The sequence below is a fragment of the Aptenodytes forsteri genome, unplaced genomic scaffold, assembly GCF_000699145.1.
Source record: "Aptenodytes forsteri isolate BGI_AS27 unplaced genomic scaffold, ASM69914v1 Scaffold191, whole genome shotgun sequence".
Lineage (NCBI taxonomy): Eukaryota > Metazoa > Chordata > Aves > Sphenisciformes > Spheniscidae > Aptenodytes > Aptenodytes forsteri.
In genome coordinates, this window is record NW_008794630.1 from 933,651 (window position 1) to 947,515 (window position 13,865).

At 53.0% G+C, this 13,865-nt stretch overlaps 1 protein-coding gene across 1 annotated transcript in view; it reads right to left on the reverse strand.

The window, feature by feature from the left end:
* Window positions 1-2,521: 2,521 nt before the first annotated feature.
* LOC103894098 (Krueppel-like factor 5) overlaps window positions 2,522-13,865 on the reverse strand; it is a 26,644-nt gene continuing 15,300 nt past the window's right edge. Inside the window, exons 2-5 of the mRNA XM_019470520.1 lie at window positions 13,740-13,787; window positions 9,721-10,624; window positions 6,114-6,173; window positions 2,522-2,700 (exon numbers count right to left, since the gene is read on the reverse strand). Of these exons, the coding sequence (XP_019326065.1) occupies window positions 2,522-2,700; window positions 6,114-6,173; window positions 9,721-10,624; window positions 13,740-13,787 (1,191 nt within the window). The remainder of the gene's footprint in view (window positions 2,701-6,113; window positions 6,174-9,720; window positions 10,625-13,739; window positions 13,788-13,865) is intronic.

Consider the following 13,865-nt stretch of genomic DNA (forward strand, 5'->3'; position numbering starts at 1 on the left):
CCGGGGCTCACCCGCCGAGGAGCTGAATGGGCGCCAGCGGCGCAGGGTGGAGCCCAGCAGGTCCCAGCACGGCTGCTGTGCGCCCCCCCCAGCCCCACCGAGCCAGCCCGAGCTTCCTGGAGACACCGGCGGGGACTGGCTGAGGCATCTCCACGCTACCCTGAAATTCCTTTGGCGTGAGCTCAACCCGCCCCCGCCAGCAGACACGCACGCTCCTACACCCTGCACCACCGCCGTTCTCCGAGGGGTTTTTCCATAATCAGAGACCTTCCCTGAGGCTCGCCAGACCCATCTCTAAGCAGAAGCAAGAGGTAAAACTGTCCCCTGCATGGAGGCTTCAGGCCATGCACCACTCCTACCCCCATTTTTTGAGGGGAGATGGCACTGCACGCCCTACTCACTCATATGGCTCAACTCAACCTCCAAGATGAGGTGGGGAAAAAGAAGGAGCCCAGGTCACAGTGGTGGCATTGGCAAGGTCCTGCTCTGTGCCCTGAAGAGGAGCCAGACCCCACAGCCAACAAGGTAGATGGCAACCGAGCCCATTTGCTCCAGCACCCGCCGATCCCCAGCGAGCCGTGATGACAAGCAATGGGAGAGTTGGAAAAAGGACCTGGAGGACATTCACGTGGTCAGCTAAAGCTGATTTATGAGCCAGACTCTCCAATCCCCACTTGAACACGGTGTCAAGAGGGTGCCGTCATCAAACCCTCCAGCCAGGCAAAGGCCCTAGTGCTGAGGTCTGGAAAGCCCTTCCCACGCACCGTCGGGGAAAGTCACCCAAGCTGGCTCCCAGCAATTCGGTGGCCTGACATCACCCCTCCATTCCCACCCTCCCTGGTGGCATGGAGAAAGGAGGAGGCTTCTTGCCAAAGAGACACACAAAGGGCTCACTGCAGCGCTGCACCACCAGCCCCAGGCACATCATCCATCCCAAAGCCTACACCACACCATGTACCACCACCTCCCAAATCCTTCCTGCCCTCCTCTCCTGTCACGCCAGAGCAGCCACGTGATCAGTTTTATTTATCCAAGGCAAAGGACAACCAGGAACCCAGCTGCGGTTTTCGGCTAATGTGCAGTTGGGCAATAGCAGAGGGGGGTGGCCTTCAAATTTCCACCGCCTGCAGATGCCGCGGTTCAGCATGGCCTTTCAGTTCGCGCTGCCGACGCGCATCAGTCTGCGTGCTACTTAAATTTGTGCAAGGAAGAATAAAAGAGGAGGACGGGGTGAGGGAAATCAATATTCTGTTGAACGAACTGGGCCCATTATTTGTTCCTGATTTATTTATTACCTGCACGGCTGCTGTTCAAACTGGCATGGCCTGGTTCTTCCTCTGCCTAAGTTTAACCCCCGGTAGACTTTGAAGAATGGCTGATGTGCCCCACGCGTCACGGCACCCCACGGAAGAAGAAGGAAGGTGCCTTACGGAGCCCGAGACGGTGAACCTGTGAGGTAGGTAACATGATTACAATCTGAACAGCAGGATTTATTGGAATTTGTTTCAAAGATGTTTTTTTCTTTTTTCTTTTCTGTCTGAATGTGATGAAAGGGCCACAGCAAAAGACCGGTGCGATTGGCGATGACTGATTCCTTGTGTGCGTGTTCAAGGCATGAGCAGAGCCTGCCCAGTGCTTTTTGGAGAAAGGCACAGTGTATTCTGGGAAACCAGAGCTTTACCAGTGGCTTTTTTGCAGTCCCCTGGGTGGCTTCAAGACCCATGCTGGTCCTCCCAGAGACACCTGAAGTCAAAATTCATCTTGGAAGCAGAAATGCTAAGGACACAACCAAAAAAACCTGGCCAAGCAGGGCAGATACTCGCAGCCCTGAGTGAGCTGGCTGCCGGGAAACCGCAGGTGGGCTCAACGGGACACAGATGATGGCTTTTGTCATCTGCTTTTGTGCTGTCCCTTGCTTGAAGGCACGTCAGGTGAGTATGTCATAGGCCCCTTCTTCTATGCCCCCACAGAGACTGGGATTGTCAACCCAAACAGCCCTGGGCACGTGCTCCTGTTCTCGCACATCAGAGGTGCCACATCCACGGCCACGCCATGGGGCAGTCCAAGAGGATTGCACCGACAGTTTGAAGTGAGACCTCTCACGCACAGCCAGGCTACCAGCCCGTCACAGCCCTCCTCGGGCTCACCCAAGGCACCGCCCTGAGAGGGGTAAAAAAAATCCCAAAGAGCTTGAGACACGAAGGACAGTCGCTCCTGAGTGACAAATAAATAGCAGGTTTGCTGGAAGAAAGCCCTTTGGAATCCAAGGTCCACCGCCCCAGTGCCGCCGGGAGCCTCGTCATGAGATCAGTCTGTAAATTATAACTCTTTTTTAATGAGATTTCTTTTAAAACCAGAAACAGTTGGGGACAGGGCTTGCAGAGGGGGCTTGCCTGCCACCCCTGCCCTGCCGGTTGATCACAGCATGGGTTTGTTCCTACGTACGAGAAGAGGAGAGGCCCCCTCGGAAAAGAAAAAGAGTTTCAGCTGCTCTTGGAGAAGTGGCGAACGTAGGCGGCTCCTAGTTCTGGTGCCGCTTCATGTGGAGAGCCAGATGGTCGGAGCGGGAGAAGCACCGGCCGCAGGCTAGGCACTTGAAGGGCTTGGCACCCGTGTGCTTCCGGTAGTGCCGGGTCAGCTCGTCGGAGCGGGCAAAGCGCCAGTCGCAGCCTTCCCATGTGCATTTATAGGGCTTCTCACCTGCGGGGAAGAGCCACAGGTCACAGGCACAGCACGGCCCCGCAAGAGCCTACGGGGACACGCATCTGCCCGGCCTCCCAAACACCCACCCCGTCCTCTCAGAGGTGCCCGTCCTCCTTGGGAGGCCCTGGAGGGCACCCTGGGCTGCCCCGCTGCAGAACAGGGCTCGTGGCCATGCTGATGCTTTACGCTACCAGGGTTCACTTGCTGTACGCAGTCCATAGCCACCAAGGGACCACAAATTGTTGAGCTGCCGTAACCAGGTCTTGCCCACGTGCCCCCCACTCCGCCTTGCTTTCTAGGCTTGGTTTCTAGTGCTGTTCAAGATCCTGTTGGATTTTGGAGCGTTTCTGGCTTTCTGGCTAAAAAATTTTCTGAGTTGTTTTTTTTTTTTAACTAAAAAGCCAAAAATTCCTATGGAAGGTGTTGCTGCTCATACACGGGTGGGAGGCATCAGGAGGAAGAAGGGGGTTACGCCATGTAAATTTTCCTCAAAGCCTCGCCTCTTTGAAACCACCATGTAACGCGCTCTGCCTCAAAGTTCAGCCCTGCAGCAGCTCTCTGTACGCAAAACATTGTGTTTTCTTCAGAGCATTTGGGTGACGTAATGCCTCTGCCCTCTCCCCCCTCCCGCCCACACACACCTATTCCCAAACTGAAATCAATTAAACTGTGCCACCTCTCAGCCAGCTGGGAACTGGGCTGGAAAAGCCCGTGCCCGCTTCCAGCTCCCTGCGTGCCCAGGTTGTAGAGCTGAACCCTGGCTGCAGGCCTCTCCGCACATGGGTGTGGTGCTCTCAAATATTAGCCCTCGCTCTTAACAGCCTGAACAAGCAGGCAGAGTTCAGGGAATGTGCTGACTTTCCCGACCTCAAATATTTACCGTTTCATCGGCCAATTGCTGAGCGCACCATCACGGCATGAATGCACGTACACATGCAGCATGCATGCACAGGCATGCGTGTCGTGCTCTGACATGTTCCTCCCCGCAGCCTGTGTGCTAGGCAGGCGGTGGATTTGGCCAGGACACAGAAAACATTCAGCCACAGCAAGATCTCCCGTGTCTTGCACACACCGGACAAAATATGAAAGCACAGACACGTGAACGTGGAGGAGACAGGGCACCGAGACCACAGCCTGCTCCCCAAAAAGCCCTTGGGCTCTGCACCACAGGGAGGAGAGCGGTGTATTTTTTTATAGCGCGGGTAAATAGAGAACTTAAAGTCAATTTACAAGCAGCACGCTGGATGTTTTACGGCACGCTGGGGATCTCGGGGTTTGCGTTAGCGTGCTAAGACAAAGGCGGGATTTGCACTGTGCAGCCGCAGACATTGTCCCAACCAGGTCACCTGGCTGGGTCAACCCTACCAAGGCCCTTTAGTTTCAAACAATAACAGGTTGATCTCCAGGATAGAAACAAAATGCTTTTCATTGTCCCACGAGCTGGCTCCATCTCCCAGGACAGCACGGCAGGGCAAGCTCAAACAAAGGACCCAAACTGGCATTCCCAGCCCCCGGGAGGCGGGTGAGCAGCCACCGGGTTATATATTTAATCTCACAATGGCACCCAGGAAATGAATGGTGTCTCCAGGAGATGAATACAGCCCAGCCCATAGCAACGGGCAAACCACAAGAAAAGATCTTAGAGATCATGTACTTCTCAGCCCAGCTGCCATCAGGCGAAGAATCGAGAGAAAGGGTGTTATTAACCCTTCAAGTGGTGGAGCTGAAGCGGCATCGAGCGTACTTCGCTGGCAGCAGTTGGGACGGGCCCTGCCGTTGCAGCTCCGGTGCTGTGCTCAGCGAGGCTGAGGCCTCAAAAGCAAAGCAGGAGGCTTCAAAAATTGGACGCAGACACCCTGAGCCTGCCTGCCTGTGGCTCTCTGTTTTGAATTCCCTTCTTTTTACCCGTCCCACAACACCACCAGTTTTCTTGACTACTCAGGTCACATCCTCCTTCACCCCTCTGCCCTTCCCTCTTACAGCAAGTGAAGTGGAAGGAGGCAAAGGCACTTGGATTTCCAGCCCAATTACTGGGAAATCTGGGAAAATGACTGCATTTTATTGGGTTCAAAAACCACCCAAGTTTGCCTGGACACATCTTTATATTGTGACTTGTAAGGACGGTGCATGTCTCAGATGGGTCGCATCTCTGGGCACAGAGCTAAGACCTGTGCTCCGAACAGAAGGGGAAAAGAGATGTTTAATTGTAAAGCGAGAGCCCTAGCGTAGCCCTGAATACAGATTGCTGTTGTGACAAATGCTTATCACCACCCAGCTTTCGGAGCCGGGACAACGTCCTTCCTGTTCCTTTCTTCCACCCCTTCCGTGTTGTTCTCCAGCCTGCTCCTACCCAGGCCCTGCCAAAAAAATACTGTACCTCATGCACAAAGAAAAATTCTTTGCTGGCTTGTTCGAAGGACTGATAAGACGAAAACGGAACAGAGCCAAGTGCAAGAACTGATTCCCAGCCTCAGGATGGGTTTTGTTCGTTGCTAATAAAAAAGAAAAGTGAACTCTGGGCCAGCTTAATTGCTTTCAGTAAAGATCAGCCCTTCTATAAAAGAGATTTATGAGGGTACTGATGGTTCCTGGACTACCTGGGGATCTGATAAAGTTTCAGGTATAATAAATGCCTTAATGAGAAGACCTGTGCTTGAATGCACAAGTGCCACTGAGCTAGGTTTACCCCGGGGAAGCTGGCTGTGGTGGGAGTGGTGGGAGCTCCTCTGTGCTAGTGACCCTGTTTACACCAGCAAGGGCAGCCCACGGCACCTTCGCCCTCAGGAATGAGGGCACAGCCCTTCTGTACATGTATTCGGAGCCCTTCTGTACGTGTATTTGGCAGCTCCAGTGATACACCACTGACAGCTGCTAAGGGGACAAGCACGGGGTGCGAATGGTCCGTGTGGCTGGTACACAAGGAGATACGAGGGGCTCCTTCCTCTCCTTGGGAACCACAGGGGCGCTTGACTCAAAAGAGACAGCCCTTGTCTCCTCAGAGGTCATATATACGCACCACATGCCTTTACACAATCTTTCTGTAGGCTAAGCAGGATCAGACCTGGCTAGGATTTGGGAGATCTCAAAGGAAGAGCTCAGAGTGAGAGAGGTTTTGAGGGCACCCCCTCCTCCCAATCCATCGACTCAAGAGCCTCCAAGAGTGCTCCTAAATTCTAGACCATCCCTCCAGAAGGCAAGCAAGTGCACACAGCAGTGAGCAGTCACTATAAACCAGTGCAACCATTGCACTTTTTTTAACATTAACATCGATAGACTTAACTGCGCTCCTTACCCCAATAACCACCCTAGATTAAGGTAATCAACTCAGCTACATTATCACCACCACCATTATCAGGCACAGTATAAGAAGTGTAGGCTGGCAAAGTTTCCTGATGATGTGGTGCTCTTACCTGTGTGAGTCCTCTGATGTGCCTTCAGGTGGGAGCTCTTGGTATAAACTTTTGAGCAACCTGCAAAAACAGAAAAGACACAACTTTCCTGTGAGAAAGGGGCCCTTCCTCAAACAAACCCAGAACATTTATATTTGAGGTTAGGGACAGAGCAGGCCTGAAAAGCACTCTGGGTAACAGTATGCAGATAAGCCTGGCTATACCCGTTTTGTTTCAGCAGTAACTAAAGAGCATTGTTCTCCAAGACAGACAGACCTTTACAACACTCCATCTTTTGCCACACAATCCTGACACCCGTGGGCATTGTGCTGGGAATTAGGGGCGGAGGGGAAAAGTCAGGCACAGCCTTTCAAATCCCCCGTTCCTCAACCAGGTCTTTGAGGCAGGATGAAAACATTAAGTTCACCACCGTTAGCTGCTGGCTTTGTGCTGCCGCTTGTCTTTCTGGATTCCAGACGAAACTGATATCACTACTGCAAGGCTGGAGGGAAGATGTATTTTGTAATAGTCCCAGCCCCAGCAGATGTGGTGAAAATGTTCCAGGAAGCAGGAAACGCCAGGTACACTGTGGAGCCACAGCTTGGCTTTCAGGATCCAGAATAAAGCCAGCGGGAAGTTTTTTCAGAAGATCAGCAACAACAGGTTTAATCAAAGAAAGGCTCTTAACAGAAACACCGTGACTTTGGCAAAAGTTTCAACAGGCGTCTCAAAATGAATCATTGCTAGTTCCTCATTTCATAGAATCATAGAATCATAAAATTGTTTAGGTTGGAAAAGACCTTTAAGATCATCGAGTCCAACCGTTAACCCAGCACTGCCAAGTCCACCACTGAACCATGTCCCTCAGCACCACATCTACACGTCTTTTAAATACCTCCAGGGATGGGAACTCAACCACTTCCCTGGGCAGCCTGTTCCAATCCTTGACAAGCCTTTCGGGGAAGAAATTTTTCCCAATATCCAATCTAAACCTCCCCTGGCACAACTTGAGGCCATTTCCTCTCGTCCTGTCACTAGTTACTTGGGAGAAGAGACCGACACCCACCTCGCTACAACCTCCTTTCAGGTGGTTGTAGAGAGCGATGAGGTCTCCCCTCAGCCTCCTCTTCTCCAGACTAAACAGTCCCAGTTCCCTCAGCCGCTCCTCATCAGACTTGTTCTCCAGACCCCTCACCAGCCTCGGTGCCCTTCTCTGGACACGCTCCAGCACCTCGACGTCCTTCTTGTAGTGAGGGGCCCAAAACTGAACACAGTGTTCGAGGTGCAGCCTCACCAGGGCCGAGTACAGGGGCACGATCACTTCCCTGCTCCTGCTGGCCACACTATTTCTGATACAGGCCAGGATGCCATTGGCCTTCTTGGCCGCCTGGGCACACTGCCGGCTCATGTTCAGCCGGCTGTCGACCAACACCCCCAGGTCCTTTTCCAACGGGCAGCTTTCCCATTAGAAAATTCCAGTTATATAAAGTTTAGTAAAGCTTCTCATGCTGCCTTTATGGCCCTGCTTCATTGTGTTTTGACAAGAATATTAAAATATGAATTTTAATTTCTATCACCTGCATAAGCAACATAGTCATATTTTTTGTTCCAGTGTTTCCATACAGCCTAAAGAAGCCTCTTGCACAAGATCAGCTCTCTGCCCTGTCCTGCTCAAGAGGTGCGGGAGCAGCTAGCTGCCTTTCCCCTCCCCATGGTAGGAGGGATAAGGGTTGGTGACCCAGTTCAATTTTGCTTCTGATGCTCTGAAGCCTCAGAGGTCCCTCAGGAGATGAATATGCATGAGACCAAGGACTGCCTCCCTGCTGGGCACGGAAACAAAGCCATCCGAGCACCCAGAGCAGTTTCCAAATCCAGAGGGCGCAGCACAGAGAAGCCAGAGCAGGGCACGGCTGAGCTTCATTTCCCCATGAGCACGCAGAGGAAGAAGTGCTGTGGCCACCACCCGGAAACTTGGATCGGGGCTTTGCAAACAGGTCTCCCCTGTTCATCCAGTTACCGGTGTGAATTCGGCATGCCTCCTGTTGCTTCCTCACGCAGACCACGTCAGTAAGACCTGCTGCCCCTGCCATCAGTCCTGACTGGTTTCACCTCTAGCTGAACCTCAATGTGAAGGATTAGAAGCCCTCCACTGCCTCTGCACGTACACACTATCGAGCCACCCAGTGTTTATTCAGCCCAGGTTGTTTGGGGGTTTTTTTTGCACCACAGATGTGCTCCTGCCTTCCTGTGCAGGCCAAAATCCCGCTGAAAACAGGCGAGCTTTGCCTTGGTAACGCATCCTGCAGGATGAGACTCTTGCTCTGACCGGTTCTGACAGGAGCGGAGGGGTCCGTCTGAGAGCAGTGGTCCACTTACACCCTTAATCTGTCTCCCACCATGACCAGCAGAAGGTAAAAAATTCAGCACAAGCTGTTAACCACAAGAACATGGGTGCAGCTTCTGGCTCAGAAAGTCCCTAATCTGCAGGTTGCCAGAGGATGGGTGGGAAGGTGTAAGCATAGAATGATCTCTCTAAACATGTCCTATTCTTATATACTTCCTCGGGTCACTGCTGGAGACAGGATCTGGGCTAGACAGGCCTCTGGGCAGACCTGCTACAGCCGCTCTTGTACCATGGAAAGAGCACATAAATCTTGCAGGAGGCTGTTAGGAAATGACTTTCCCCAGTTCACACACGCCCATGGGAAAACTATTTGCTAATCCCCAACAGCTCGATGGCTGGGGCTCGGCCCGGGAAGTGGGAGGTGTGTGTCCCTGCACAAGGACTGCCGATTTTCAAGCCCTCACACTGGTGTCACTGGGGTTTCTCGCTAGGGACACGATTGCTTCTCTCCCGCACAGCATGAATGAGAGTTTGCAGCTGTGGGTCCCACAGGTTCTCTGTGCACAGTGCAGGAAACCCTGCAAGATCTCCTCCTGCCAAGGCATTACAGGTCTTTAGATGGACATGCTCCTGCAATGAGGTGACACACAGGGAACAGCTTCAGCTCCGGGCTGATCATTACCCTGAAATGCCTTTCCACACCAGCCTGACGCAATACATGAAGCCACTGAAGGATATGATGCAGAGATATTCAGCACATTGCCTCTTTGGAAGAAGAGAACTGGGGCTACAGAGAGAGAGACCATAAAGGCTGCTTATGGAAATTACTCCATGGTTTGCCACCCGTTATAGGAGAGTGGGAAAAGAAAGGTCAGTGAGAAAGCCAGCCATCTGTGGAGAGCACGCGGCTGCCCGGGGTTAGGCAAGACCAGAGCGAGACGGGCAGCTAAGGCAGCAGATTTCCAGGAGCATCCCCATGCTTTGCAGGAGCTCTCTGCCTCTCACAGTCAGGCTTGCTTTTGCCAGAGCGCGAAGGGGAAAGGGAAGGGGAGAAAAAAGGCATCATCTAGCACAGGCAGGATCGACCTCTTCTACTCCCTTGGTGGTGGTAGGAACTGCACTTCCCTGGGGCTCTCCACCCAGCTCCATAGCTCCCTTCATCACGCAGACGGACAAAGTGATTTCAGATTAAACTCCTGCGGAGGCCCAAGGCAGCCCCAAGCCTCAGCGCGTCAAGAAGAGACCCTCCCAAAAGCCAAGCCAGTACATCAACCGTGAGCATACCTGGGTAATCGCAGTGATGGATTCTCCTTTTCTCCAGCTCAGGGTTGTTGCGTCTGTTGTATTTGGGGGGCTGCATGACAATGTGCCCTTGGGAGAGTGTCCCAAGGCCATTGGGGACTGGGGGAACCTGGGATGACTGGACCAACTTCAGTCCAAAAGTGGCTTCATAGGATGGTGGGGGAGAGATGGTGTTGATGAGCTCGGGTTGATTTTCTGGGCTGCCAGGCTGTGAGTTGGGGGGTGAAGGGGGCAGGTTCACCCCTGGAACAGCGTAGAACTGCCCTGAGATGTTGAAGTTCCCCTGTCCCTGGGAGACATGTGGGTACTGCTTAACTGGCCCTCCTGGCTGGACAGGTCTGTGGACCACACTGGACATGGTGTTACCTGTGGACATGGTGACACCACTGAGGCTGTTGATGGCTGTGGTGCTGTTGGAGGAGGACGTCAGAGTGGTAATGTCAGCGCTTCCGTTGCCAAGAGGCATCTGGTAAAGCTGGGATTGCTGTGGATTGGTGGATAAGGGGATCTCAGAGGGCATCTCCTGCTTGATGAAGATGTTGTTCACTGCCACTGACTGGGGCATGCTGAAGACGCTGGTGAAGTCAGGCAGGGTCTGTGTGGAGCCGGAGGCAGAAGAGCAGGGCTGGGCGAAGCTGGTGCCGGGCTCTGTTTTGATCTGTGGGAATGGCGTCATGGATTTGGGTGGCCGGTAAAGTCCAGTGCGCAGGTGCGTCGTGTCTGGCAGAATCACATTGATGTTCACGCTGTACGGCGTAGAAGTGGGCTTCTCTGTGGAGAAGAACTCATCCACCACGGAGGCACTCTCCCGGCGGTACTTCTTGTCTGCTATCATTGGGATGGATGGCACCTCGTTTGAAAGGTACTTATCCATTTCAGACCGTGCCTATGGCAAAAAATACAGACAAGAGAACTTGTGAAGAGTGACCTTGACACACTGGTGGTGGGAGACCAACGTTCAACAAGTACTTAAGCTAGCAGGAAATCGAGAGAGCAGCAAGAGCAGCCCAGGAGTCACAGGCTGTGGTGATTTAGCTTCAGTCTCTGACTCAGCCACCGGCTCCTCAGGAGCCTCCCCACTGTCCTCTGTCCCACTTCACTCCTACCTATCTGCACTGATAACAAAGGGTAAGCTCGGCAGAGGATGCAGTTATGAGAGAAATATAGCCTGATAAAGAAGAGCCAAGCTTTAGGTACAAAGCTTTGGTCACACAAATGAGAAGTTAACACTAGAAATGGGATGAAATCAGAAACTGCTCCAGTCGGCCTCACGCTTTGGGCACGTTGGATCTGCAGCCCACCTCAGACATGCCGATTCTGGTCTCCTTTAAACTCAACAGCCTGAGATGTATTGCATTTTATTCTAGGACAATATCTTTAATTAACTGAGAATATTCTAGGACAATATCTTTAATTAATTGAGAGTAATTTTGGCTATAGCCCTAGAAATCTAAGTGGTGTTGCCACTAATTCAGTGGACTGTGAGCCTAAAATGGAAACTGCCAGGCGTACTATTACTGCCTTGTCTTGGTAAAGTGACTCAGCCCTCACCTAACCTTTGGTTTAGTTCTAGTTTTGTAGAGCTGTTTTTACAAGTCTGGGTCCTCCAAGATAACAAATAGGACATCTAGCTCAGACAATCACCGCTTGCCAGGTTTCTTCCCCTCCTGGTTCATGTCTGATGCAGCATCCCACTGGATCCTGGCCCAATAATTCAGCAACCTGATGGAGCAATCCGCTAGGAAATTCATCCCCTGGCATTTGATGACTCAAGTTCTGCTCTTTGTGGTTAAAGATACCAGCGCTAATGCTCTTCTATAAAGCTACAGCCTTTAATTATGTGGTTATCCATGTGTCAAGCTCATTGCAAAGCCCTCGTAGACTCATTCATATGTAGAGGAGCTGGCAAAACCACCAGGTTTCCCTGGCAGAACCTACAGCGCACTTCAGGAGAGCAAGCTGATCTTGCCCCACACCCTGCACGCTTGAGCCGAGAGTTTTACAGCTCTGAACTATGTCACTGGAGTGCAATGGGCCAAAGTCATCCCTGCTGCAACTTCATTGCTCTTAACAAAGCTGGACAGGACCCAAGAGATTTCCTCGCCCTTTCCAGCAAAACATATCACCTGTGCTTCCAGCTAATTCAAAGAGCCTTTGCACCTCTGCAGGCCATACTGGCAACGCATGGGTAAGCTGGCTTCCACCCAAACACAGGTACGTGCCACAAATACACCCTCTTCTACATGGGTTGAAGCTCAGAGCAGCTGGACTTGGAAGTACTACGCTGCACTGGAACGAAGCACACTGCACTGGGACTGTGTTTTCTACGCTGTGCTCGCCGCACTGGTGTGTGTACACACTGTGCTGTAAATCCTATCCGTCCTCAATGAACATGCAGGCCCTGAAAAGTCCCTGCCCTCATTAAAGGAAGCTACGTGTTGGCACTACAAGCTCACTTTGTGTCACATCCTCACCTAACCGCCTCTGCTCAAGGCGGTGCTGCCTCCAGCAACAGCCCCCACCATGCTCCCGTGAGGAAACCCTCGCTCAGGCATACCCTAAAGCTAAGGCATCAGTGGGAGGCAGGGAAGAGAATCAGAGACCCTCAACTCGGTCCTTGCAGACTGGTCCAAAACCCTGATTTCCTCTCTGCTCCCCAGTGCAGTGTCCAGCTTGGGTTCCTGCCCGAGGGAGAACCACGCCAAAGCTTTGGAGCTGAACCCTGCGTGCTCCTGCCCTGTGCACCCACACTGGCATATTACTGTTATCCTTGGGAGTCAGCTTGCTCTAGGTAGCACCAGAGGCTCCGAATGCCGTACATACCTGAGCAATGAAATGACCCACTTGCCAGGAGTGGGGGCAGGGGGAAGGTGTTGGATGCCTTTTACTTCTACACTTCCCTTATCTCTGGCATTTAACTTTCTCACCTTCAGTTCCCAAGGGAAGGTCTCCCCCCCCCCAGCTCCAGTGGGTCCTTATATGGCAGGTGACCAGGCAGGTGTATTGAATGTAGAAAGGCATGGAGGGCCCTAATTTCAGATCCAAAACCTGCATTCTCAGCCAGAGTCCCCCTGTCCGCTGCCTGCCCCCCTGTTCGGTGTCTCCCAGCCTCCTTTTCTCTCACAACCACCCCTACCTGCAGAGCAAAGTCTTCTTCCTGTCATTCCATTAAAGCCTGATAAACCCACTTCTGATCCTGAGCAGCCCCAGGGTCCTGGGGAAGGGGGGTGTTAAGGGGCAGCTGGTCAGCAGAGCAAAAGCAATGGGCTTTCACCGGACAGGAAAGGATACCAGCCCTGTCCGTAGGTGCAGCCCCACTGGTGTGTGCAGGACCAGGAAGGTGAGGGCCCCACCCCCCTGGAATCCAGACTGTCGTAATGCTGCTGATTGTGTCACAGGTCCTACACGACCTTAAGGGCCCCAGCGTCCTTCAAAGAGGGAGAAAGGGGCACTTTGCTTGTTTGTGGCCCAGAAACGCCTAGCAACCCTAGCCCGCTCCGGCACTGCTCATGCTGGGTGCTGACACCTAACACCATGCCATTTCCCTAAGCGCCTCCGAGCCAGTGCTCTATCCAAAACCAACTCGGCCCATGGTCAGCACAATTGGGATGACTAAGTGCTGACATGTCTGGGTGGGATCCAACTCAAGTGTCCTGAATGCAGGCGTCTCTTATCTAGCTGTCACTCACGGCTCCTTTCACAGTCGGTGAGGATCCGGCTAATGGAGACATGAGAGACATGGAGGAGATAGATAGCTACACAGGCACCCAGGTGGCTTGCACAGATGGAGACACCACAAGCAAGAGGAACGCACCCAGGCTGGCGGCGGGGGCAGAAGGAGGGAGCGGAGGGGCCATGTCCTCGCCAGTGGATCTGGGTGGCCTGCACTGGGGCTGGGTGCGTGGGGGGAAGTCCCAGCTCAATCTCTTAGGGGCTTTAGCGGTACCTCTCACCAACAGGGGCAGAAGCATGCAGAGGGAGGAATGAGGAAAGCGCTTCACCTCGAGAATGAGTGGCGGCATCCGCTGTTCCATCCTCATGGGGTGCAGCTGTGGGGCAGACAGGGCTGGGTTAGTGGGACGGCCTCCCCCGGGGCCCGGCCACCCCCTCCCGCAGGCCTCCCCCAC